This window comes from Marmota marmota, unplaced genomic scaffold (genome assembly GCF_001458135.2).
Source record: "Marmota marmota marmota unplaced genomic scaffold, marMar, whole genome shotgun sequence".
Classification (NCBI taxonomy): domain Eukaryota; kingdom Metazoa; phylum Chordata; class Mammalia; order Rodentia; family Sciuridae; genus Marmota; species Marmota marmota.
The window spans coordinates 834,255-845,353 of NW_026000221.1; the positions used below are offsets into that span (position 1 = coordinate 834,255).

An 11,099-nucleotide genomic window follows, 5' to 3' on the forward strand; every position below is an offset into this window, starting at 1 on the left:
CTAGAGGCAGAGGCGCGCGAGGCGCTGCCTGGAAGCTGAAAGCCGGGCCGCCTGCGCCGTCCTGCGGAGACATGGGACTCACGGCCACCGAGACGCAGGCCTGCGCCCCTGCCTGTGTGCCTGCGTCCTCGCGCGGCGGCGGTGGCGGGGCGCTTGCGTCCCACGACGGCGCTTTGGTGAAGTTGTCGCGAGTCCGTGGTCCCGGCTGGGGCGCTGCGGCCTCTGCATGGGGGCTTTTTTCGGCCTCAGTGGCCACCAGGTCTTTCTGGCAGAGGCTGGGGGTCTTAGCGCTGGGGGCGGGCTCTGGCTCCACACCGCTCTCCAAGCTCCCGGGACCGCCGCGGGGAGATGGGGCTGAACTGCAGGGTTTGCCATCTGATTGCCTGGAAGAGGAGGACTCGGTCTTCTTCGGAATGGAAAACCCCTTTCCAGAGGATGGGGACTCTGCTTTTCTTGGAGATGCAGAGTCGGCCTGGGACACAGGCTCCACGTTCCCAGACACAATGGGATCTGTTTTTCCTGAGGATCCCGGATCTACTTTCTCAGAGGTCTGTGGCTCCTCCTTTTGCAAAAACAACCCCTCTGCTTTTCCTGATGATGTGGCACACTCTTGCCCAGGGAGCTTTGCTTCTGCCTTGCCCCCAGACTTGGGCTCAACTTTCCCCAAGGCCTTGGTTTCCTTCTTTGTGGAGTTCACAGGATTCCCCTTCTCCAGGGACGGAGGATCCACCTTTCCCTCTGGAATGGCTTCCGCTTTACCACAGTCCATGGGATCTGCTTTCCCAGGGGACACCAGACCTGTTTTGTTATAAGTCATGGGGGCCTTTCCTAAAGACATGGAGTCCACTTCTCTAGAGGGGGCAGTTTCTGTCTTTCCCCTGCTCACAGGGTCCACATTGCCTAAAACCAGGGGATCAGCTTTCCTTGAGACTGTAGGACCTGCCTTCTCCAAGGACCATGAATCTCCCTTTTCCTCAGCTTTTACTGCAGATGGAGGAACCCCTGTTTCCAAAGACCTGGGGTCCCCTGGACCTGAGGACTCAGGGTCTGTCTTGCCTGAAGATTCAGGATTCACTTTTCCAGAAGATGGTATTTTTGTGTTTCTCTCAGTTGTGGGATCCACCCCTCTGGAAGACACCAGGTCTTCTTTTCCTAAAGATACAGTTACTGTCTTTCCCATAGACACATGTTCTGCCTGCCCAGAAGACAAGGGCTCTGGCTTTCCTGAGGACATGGGATCCACCTTTTCCAAGGAAACTGGATCCATCTTGCCTAGAGACACAGGAACAGTACTTTTCACAGATGTGGGATCTATCTTTCCTGAAAACATGGGATCCACTGGGCCAGCAGACACTGTTTTTGTCATTCTCACAGACACAGGATGCCCCTCCCCTGAAGAGGTAGGGTCTGTCTTTGCCAGGAACTGAGGGTCCTCTTTTGCCAAGGACACCATTTCTACATTTTCCACAGATGCAGGATCTGCCATCCCTGAGCATGTAGGATCCACCCTTCCCAAGGACCCAGGAGTCCCTATTCCAGAGAATACAGGCTCAGTCTTGCCTGATAACCCTGGGGTCAGCTTTCCCAAGAGCCCAGGATCTGACTTTTCTGTGGGTGTGGGATCCGTGCTTCTCAAGGATACATGATTCACCCTGCCTGAGGGCCCAGGATCTATCTTTTCTGTGGATGCAGAGCCCACCTTTTCTGAGGACCCAAGGTGCTCTTTTCTATGACACTCAGGCTCCTCCTTTTTGGGGAACATGGGATCCACTTTGCCTGAGGAAACAGGATCCACCTTTCTCAAAGACCCAGGATCCTCCTTTGGGGACACTGTGTCAACCTTGCTGGAGCACATAGGATCTACTTTTCCCAAGGATTCAAGATCCTCCTTTCTTGGAGTCGTGTAATCCATCCTTCCAGGAGGCACAGGATCCCCCTTTCCAGAGGCTGCAGATTCTGCCTTTCCTGTCAACACAGGCTCTGCCTTTCTTGTGGAACCAGCATCTTTCTTTCCTATGGACCCCAAATCTGCCTGCTTTGAAGAATTGAAATCTCTCTTCTCCAGGATCACAGGATTTCTGTTCTCTGAGGATGTGGGATCAGTTTTCAGTGAGGACACAATCTCTGGCTTCCTAGACAAAGTGGTTTCTGGTGTCCCTGAGATCAAGGCTCCATGTATCCCCAATGTCTCCTTGGTGGCTTCCTCTTGGGAAGGGATGCAGGTGGCAGAGGGGCAGGCTAAGTTCCCAGTGGGGTCCTCAGAGCAGGAGGCCCCTTCCCCAGCTTCCCTGGGGCTGCTGTGTCTGGAGTCCATGCCTGGGGTTTGGTCAGGGGTGTGCCTGAGGCATGCAGGACTGGCCTTTTGCTGGGAGGGGCAGCAATCCCTCATGGCCGGGCCCCCAGCACCCAGGCTCCCATCCTGTGGGCAGCAGAAGGGACTGTGGGGGCTGGAGTCTGTCGGAAGCAGCTGGAACCAGGCTGGGTCTTCAGCACTGCCCATCTGCCCTCATAGCCATGCTTGAATGCAGGCTGCTGTCTGGTTCTGAAACAGAGAGAGAGCAGACTCAGACTTAGGGGACGGCATCCATCCAAGCCCCTCCTGCTCACCTTCTTCCTAGCAGCCCAGCTCTTCACAGGGTTCTTTGTCCCTGTCTGGCCCCCTCCTCTTCACAGGGCCTGGGCTAAAAGCATAGGCCCAACCATGTCACTCTCCTGCTTCATCACACCCAGTGGTCCTCTGGATAGGACTTCTTAAAATGGCATTCAAGGCCCTTCACAACTTGGCCACAGCCTGACCTTTCAGTTTCTCCTAATGTCTTCCCACCATGGTCATGCCCACCTCATGCAACCCAGAGACTATATATTTGTTCTGTAGGCCACAGCTACAAACTCTGAGGCCATAGGGGTCATTTGAGTGAGGGAAGCAAGTTTGGTATGAAACAAGAGGGAGTGGTGGGGACTGTGGCCAAGAGATCATGCCCTGTCTGAAGGGAAAGCCACTACTCCCTGAACCAAGTGCTGTCCTGGAGAAATGAAACCATAGCACTAGTTCTTCCAGTGTCTTAAGTGGGAAAAAACAGACTTTTATGTAAAATATGCTAATTAATTCAGGATTTAAATAAAAACCCAAAACACTATGTGGGCCAAAGAAAACATGTCTGTAGGCCACCGGTTTATGTCTAAGTAGGCCCTGCGGAGCTGTGAATGGTTTATAGTCAAGGAAGGGACACAGTCAGATGTGTATGTTTTCAAAGATTCCTCTGGAATGGCGTGGAGGCTACACTGAAGGAGGAGAGGGACTGGACAGTATCTGTGAGGAGGTCCGTCCTCCACTCATTCCGTCTTCCACTTGAGTGACCCTTAGTTCATTTGTGCCATCCCTTCTCAGAAACAGACCCTGAGCAGCTGCAATCGTTTTTTTGTTGTTTGTTTTTTTTCTGGTACTAGGGTTGACCCAGAGCTGTTTACCACTGAGCCACCTCTCCAGCCCTATAGCAGGTGGTGGCCAGGGTGGCCCACAGGACATTTGTTAGCGTGGTGCTGGGCAGTGACGCTGGGTAGGAGATCTGGGGAAAGAGGGAACTCCGTCTGGATGAGCTGTTTGTGATAGTTGGGGGACATTCAAGAAGAGGGTTTGGCAGGCAACTGGAGCTGTGACCGACTTTGTCCCATTACACACTAGCAGCTAGAGTGAGCAGGGCTCATGATTCCCCCCAAAACCTGCTCCAAAACTATCTCCCTAGTGCTCAGGCCAGAATCCTTGACGTTCATACCCCATGTCCTATTTTATTTATTTATTTTTGGTACTGGGGATTGAACTCAGGGGTACTCAACCACTGAGCCACATCCCCAACCCTTTTTATCTTTTATTTTGAGACAGGGTCTTACTAAGTTGCTTATTTAGGGTCTTGCTAAGTTGCTGAGGCTGGCTTTGAACTAGTGATCCTCCTGCCTCAGCCTCCCAAGTGGCCGGGATTACAGGCATGCGACATGGCACCTGGCCCCCATGTCCTGTTCATCCAGTTTGATCTACTTTCAAGAAACATACAGAATCCCAACACTGCCCTAGGCTAAACCCTCACCATCTCTCATCTGGACGACCCTGGCTTTCCTCCTTCTCCCATCCAGTTTATTCTCAACACAGCTGCCAGAGAAGTCAGTAAAACCCAAGGAAGATCATGTCCTTCTGTTCAGAACCAAGCAGTATCTACTTCTCGTGCCAAATAGAAGCAAACTCTCAATAGCTCTTAAGACCCGACATTTTCTGGCTCCATTAACACTTTTGGCCATTTCTCCTACCATTCTCCCTTTTCCGTAGTGCTGTTTCAAGCCCACTGGCTCCCTCACTGCCCCCTGAGCACTCTGAACACCCTCCTCCCCAGCCTCAGGGCCCTTGCACTGAAGGTCCTTTGTCTAATGGTCCACTCCCTGAGGCCTTTCCTGGCCCATACTGTATAACACAGCCTCCTCCCCAACCCTGGCTGGCGTTCTCCATCTACCTAGTGCCCCTGAGTTTTTCTCCATGGCACGTGTCATCTGACGTATCACATATATTATTTATTGTTTATGGTGTGTTCCTCTTATTAGAATGCCAGCCCCAGGAGGGTGGGGACTTTGCTGTGCTCAATGATAGATCCCAGAGTCAAGAGCAATGAGTGGCAAGCTCCTCATAAAAGTTACATGAATGACTGATTTTGCTGAGATTTAGATCTAACCGTGCTATTTCTGGCTCAAAATGCTTCCTTTTTTTTTTTTTTTTTTTTTTTTTTNCCCCAATGTCTCCTTGGTGGCTTCCTCTTGGGAAGGGATGCAGGTGGCAGAGGGGCAGGCTAAGTTCCCAGTGGGGTCCTCAGAGCAGGAGGCCCCTTCCCCAGCTTCCCTGGGGCTGCTGTGTCTGGAGTCCATGCCTGGGGTTTGGTCAGGGGTGTTTAACCACTGAGCCATATCCCCAGCCCTTTTTTATATTTTATTTGAGACAGGGTCTTGATAAATTGGTGAGGCTGGCTTTGAACTCACGATCCTCCTGCCTCAGCCTCCCAGGTCACTGGGATGACAGGTGTGCTCCACCACATCCTGCTTCTTCTGGTTCTTGATGGGAAGTTAAGTTGGTTATCATCTTTTTTGAAGGACATTTGTCAACTTCTGTCAAAGTTTACAATGTACATAGAATTTGAGCCATCAACCCACCTATAGGGATGGTCCTGAAGATAGGCTAGAAGATAGACTAACGTGCACCGGGGGGGCCTGAGAATATGGCTGGCGGTGGAGGAAAACCAGGAAGCAATTCTATGACAAGTGGGACAAACTCAGGGAACACCATGCAGCTACCAGAATATACGTGGGGTGTTGAGGAAAGATGCCACGATAATGTAAAAGAATAAAGACCTAGGGACAGCATAGTTTCTAGACTCTCATGTGTTTAGCCAAGGAAAAGGGCAGACACGTTTCTGGAAGGAATTCCATAAAGCTTTTTAGTGGTGATGGCCTCTTGGAAATGAGAACGGGATGCAACCCCCTGCTGGGGTCCCCTCTTGCCTCTCCAAGAGTTCTGTTTTTGTTCTTCAGGTGCAAACAAATCCTATTCCTTTCACTATTGGGGAAAAAAAAAAGGAGATGACCTTTGTTGTGTTGTACACCCCTTTGAGATTGAATCTGGATCACATGTGCTCACAGTACAGGCACACATTGCTAAACAACAGGGATGTGTTCTGAGAAATGCATTGTTGATGATTTGGTCATTGTGTGAATATTACAGAGTATACTCCATGCGGCCTCTTGATGCAATTAAGAGACACAGTACACTCTAGGTGTATGAAGCTGCTGCTGGTGAAGCATGGCCTACTGTTTCACAGCCAACTTTTGTTTTTTTATAAGCAGAAGGAGCACACTCTAATGATAAAAAATATAGTACAGTAAACACATAAACCAATACCATAGTTGTTTATTATCATAATCAAATATGCACTGTACATGATTATATGTGCTATAATTTTATTCAACTGTCAGCACAGGTTTATTTACACCAACATCACCACAAATGTGTGCTAAGATGTGACGTCGGACACAATGTCACTAGGCAAAAGGAATTTTCCAGCTTCATCATAATCTTATGGGACCACTGCTGTGTATGTGGTCTGTTGTTGACCAGAATGCCGTTATGTGGTAAATGACTGTACCATTTTTAAAAACAAGGGAAAAAAGAAAACTTTAATGCTTCCCTGTTGTCTTTAGGGTCAAGCCTATCTTTAAAGTGTGGTTCTAATCCCCTAGTACCCTCTTACCTGCTAGGATTTATCTTTCATTACCTACTCCCACCCCCCAAAACACATACACACACACACTCACACCACACAGACACACACAACACACACGCACACCACAGACACACACCACACACACTCACACCACACAGACACACTCATACCACACACACACACATTCACACCACACAGACACACACAAGGTGGCCTCTTTGGGTTCACCCACGGTGTCATGTCCTGAGCCAGCTCAGCCTCTATACACCTCGGTAGGGGGACTCTTTTGCTCCCTCCTTTCCTTGTTATTTCTTATTAAACCTTCAGGTCTCAGTTTAAATCCTTCACCCTCTAGTGGGCCTTCTCCCCACCCCCCCACCCCCAGCGTCCTTTGGATTTCCTGACCTCTTGTTCTTCCGCTGACCAGGCAGGTCACTCTGCATGTATTCATTTACACCTCTAGGTCCCTGACTTGACCTCAGGTTCTTGATGGGGATTCAGTCAGTACTGGTTACCACTGGGTCTCCCAGGCTTTGAGCTTGAGACTTGGCAGGGTGGGAGACATGAACTAAGATGGGGATCCAGGAGAAAGAACAGTTTTTCAGAGGGCACTGGGCTTTAAAGAGTTGAATTGGGGCACCTATGGGACTTATGGAGGGTCATGGAGGAGTCAGATGGGAGTCAGGTCTGAAGCACAGGAGAGGTCTGGCCGGACTCCTTTGGATGTGTTTTCATCAGCATAAAAGTGAGTTAGAATATCATCGATCCACAGGGATTGATCAGATTTGAGCTGAATAGATGGGGTCCGTCTGCATGGCTTACCTTTTGATAGTGATATGGGTGGAAATAAAAAATATAAGAAAAACAATAGAACAAGGGAGATGATGACAGATTCCCAACATCCTCGGAGTGAGGGAGACGAGGGTGTGGTAGGGACTGTGGCCAATGGAGGGCACTGGTCCCTTCTAAAGGGACCACTGAACTCAGTTCTGCCAGCTATGGTCAGATCCATCTCTGAGCTCGACATTTACTGGGCACATCTGCAACATCCTAGGCCCTGTTCTTGGTGCTGGAACATAACTGTGGGTGAGGGATGTACAGTCCCTGGTTCCAATGAAGGTAGACCAGGAAGGGGCAGCAAACAAGGAGCAAACAAGTGATATCATTTCAAATACTAGATGCTGTGGAGACAAAGGAGTGGGCAGCCAGTTTGGACACGTGGTCAAGAAAGGCCTCTCTGAGGTTAACGTCTGAGCCATTGGGGAAGAAGTCAGAGCGGCGGAGGGGGTCGAGCTGGAAGCAGGGGAAGCGGCAGCAGCCAGCCTTGCAGGGCTTGGGGGAGGAGTGGGGGTTCTCCTAAGGGTACCTGGAACCCCCTGGAGCATTTTAGGCAGGGAAATGAAACTGGATTCTAGGTGGCCAGGTCTCCTAATTTATTGAGCACAGTCATAATCTAGATTTTCTACATCTTTAACATTGTCTCGTTTTTTAACTATCACACAGGCCAAAACACTTCTGTAGGTCAACTCTGACCCCAAAGTCACTAGCTTGTGACCGCCACTTTATCTGGTCCTGGCAGCTGTGGAGAAGGAGGTTATAAGCCAGAGTGACTGGATGGGCAAGAGAAAGGGCCCAGGTTCTGGAGAGGGCCAAGATGGGCTTGCCATACCCACCTCAGCTTCCTCCTTTGGAAAGCAGGAATTCAGAAGCTACCTGCCAGGTGTATGGGAAGCTCAAGCTACAGCTCCAAGTAGTCAGGAAAGGCTATAAGGGGGTGTTCTGGGTCACTGCCTCATTTCAGCCCAATATCTCGGCCCTGGGGTCTGCACACACTAGCCTAGCCAACAAGTTCCTCCTGGGTGAGCCCTGGGCAAAAAGTCTGGACATCTCACCACTTACCAGCTGTGTGGCCTCAAGCAAGACCCTCTTCCTCCCTGGGGACCCTGAAGAAGCCACCCCTTGCTCTCCCAGGGATGTTACGAGAATTAAAGAAGATGAGGGGTGTGTGGGATTCTGCTCCCTTCAGGGCTGGGCTGTGTACATGAAAGGCCTGTTTTTATCTACTCAGAGTGTCAGAGCCCAGCTGTGCTCCCAGGAGGGGGCGGGGGCTGCAGCAGAGATGCAAATCAGCAAAGTCTGGTCTTCCCACATGCTTGTTTGACCCACGGGGCTTGAAAAAAAAAAAAAAGTTAAAAATTAATTTTAAATAAAGGAGCAAGGTGATCAACATTTAAAAATTAGAAGATTCCATGTGAGAATTAGATTTCCAGAATCTCCTGGAAAATTAAATTTTGACAATTTGAGTATGCTTCCTGCATAGCAACAGGGGAGGCACTCTCCAATTAGCTGCAATCCTCACTTCTCCCTAGGGTGTCCTGGACACTGAGGCTGACTGTTGCTACTGATCACTAAATTCATGCTGTTGTTTTTTTATAACTCACCTTTCATGTATGTTACCCTCCTGACCTATGGCCACCAAAGTTTTGACCCCTGCACTGGATGCCAGTAAAGGCAGGAAGTGACCTCGCACAAGTCAGGCAGACCTTGCATACCTGTCAGGTAGGTGCTATAGTCCTGTTTTTCAGAGAAGTAAGCTGACGTTCTGAGAAGTAGGCATGGCCCAGCTGGTATGATGTCCCTCTGGCAAGCCTTCCTGGAAAAGGCTGGATTCCCAGTTCCCTGCTCAAAGTTTTGTCTCTAAAATAGGATGGGGGGTGGGGCTTTCAGGGTAGAAACAGAGAGCCTGGCCAGGGTGAGAGACCCAGCTTAGCCATTAACTTGCTCTATGTCTTTGAATGAGTTTTTGTACTCTCTGGGCCTCTATTTCCCAGTCTGAATGGGGCTCAAAGATCAATGCAAGAAGCTCTGTTGCTCCCAGTTCTTCTGGGCCCCTCCTGGCTCTGAAGGAATCTTCAGTATTCTCCAGTCACTAATTCAAGAGGCAGCCCAGGCCTGGGGATCCACCTCCTCCCCACTTCTTCCCTCTAGAACCCGACACCACCACTTTCCTACTTTATGCTCAGCCTTGGGTCCAGAACTCTCAGGCCCAGTTCATCATCTGGACCCCACAACAAATGCATGGGGGGACAGACATTATCACCCCATTCCACAGATGAGGACACTGAAGTCAGAAGGAGAAGTGACTCGACTGAGGGCACACATTGGGGGGAAGGAGGCTATCGTTCAAAGCCAGTTCTGTCTGAGGCCAAAGCCTGGGTTCTTCCCAATCATATCAGCCAGGATCGGGGACACTAATGCTTGGCTCTTAAAACCCTTTTGTGTTCCTTGGGACCAGGCCAAGGCTCCTCTGGATCCTGTGGATCTCACAGCAACTGTACAATGGAGCATGCAGTAGAGGAAGCAAGAATGTCCCTGCATACATACACCCACCTGCGGGAACATGCACACCCGATGAACAGATGGTCTGCACACTTGGGCATAAACAGGTGAGTGTGACCCAATTGAGGAAGAAGGCTGAAATGACTGTGTAGGAGTATAGGCTGGCTCACCTGGTGTGCAAAGGAGTGAGCAGACTGCCTGTGGAGATTTGTACAAGCTTAGGCCAATCTGGAGCTAGGACTTGGCTCCTGAGGTATGCTGAAGAAAATCTTGGTGTGCGTACATATAACCCATATGTGCAGAATGGCCTGTGTGTTTGCACATCATGGGGGCCTGTTGGACCCTGTGGGTATGCACATATGGCCATATGGCCTCATGGTCTTACTCACGGGAGACTGGTCTGGGTTTGTGCACAGGCACTTGTATTCCACTCAAAGGCATAGCAGCCCCATTGAATGCCCAGAGACCTGGCTAGCCTGTTCCTTTCTCTCTAGAATTTCTTTGCAGTCTGGAGCCATCCCTACACCCCCAATCAGGACCAGAGCTGCCAGGTACCTGCAAACATCTCCTCCCATAGTAACAAGACCGACAAATGCTTGTGTACCTGTGAGTATGGTCTGCAGCCCCTTGTCCACTAGTCCCTTTAGAACAGCAAAGCCTCCTGCCTGGGGCTCTCAGGGAGAAGGAGTCTACTAAAGGGACTTTCCCCCCTAGAAACAGCCTCCATGCATCCATCCATCCATAGGAGAGCAAGAATGGGCACTTAGGGGCATGCTAGTTTGGGTGGGGTAAGCAACAAGCTAAGACACAGCAAGTCTGTGTGTGGAATGATAGGGAGTGTGCTCACAAGGGTGACCGTCTATTCCAGGTTCTGGGGGTACAGGAGGGACACCATGAGCAGGTGTGAACAGGCACAATCAGACCACAGTAGGGAGACTGGGAGTGTGTTGTGATCAGGGCATTGTCGAGTTGAGTATGCTGTGATCTGTGATGGCTAATGTGAGTGCTTAACTGTGCCTGAGTGTATACTCAAAGCTCCCACTCCGTGAATTGGGTGGGTACACAGGTGGCTGTGTGTATGAGTCTGATGGAATGACCAAGGGCCACAGCGGGTGTGTGTTGGACCTGTGGCCTGGCCCAAGGATGAGGTGATCTCCAACGCAGTGTGTGACCGTGTCCCAGAGTGTGTGCCACACTGGGTGTGCAACGGCGAGTGTGCTCAGTGGTGCCAGTGGAGCCTCTCAAGCACCGCGGAGCTCACTCTGGGGAGGAGATGAATCAACGCGGGCGGACCCCCTCCCCCCGGTGGCGGGAAGCGCCCCCTCCCGCACTGCCGTGCGGAACAAAGCAGCTAGCAGCGTCCAGGCCGGACGCGGGGCCCCAGTCCTACACGCACCGCGGCCAGGCCCGCAGGGCCCCTCGGGGGTTCGGGCCGAGGATGCCGGACCCGCCCCCGCCCCGCCCCAGGTCGAGGAGCCTGGAAACAGACACCTGCCGCCCCAGCCG

At 51.0% G+C, this 11,099-nt stretch overlaps 1 protein-coding gene across 1 annotated transcript in view; it reads right to left on the reverse strand.

Annotated features, from left to right (window-relative positions):
* Gprin1 (G protein regulated inducer of neurite outgrowth 1) overlaps positions 1-4,922 on the reverse strand; it is a 5,059-nt gene extending 137 nt beyond the window's left edge. The window contains exons 1-2 of the mRNA XM_048792009.1: positions 4,778-4,922; positions 9-2,186 (exon numbers count right to left, since the gene is read on the reverse strand). Coding sequence (XP_048647966.1) covers positions 9-2,186; positions 4,778-4,905 — 2,306 coding nt within the window. The 5' untranslated portion in view covers positions 4,906-4,922. The remainder of the gene's footprint in view (positions 1-8; positions 2,187-4,777) is intronic.
* Positions 4,923-11,099: the final 6,177 nt, after the last annotated feature.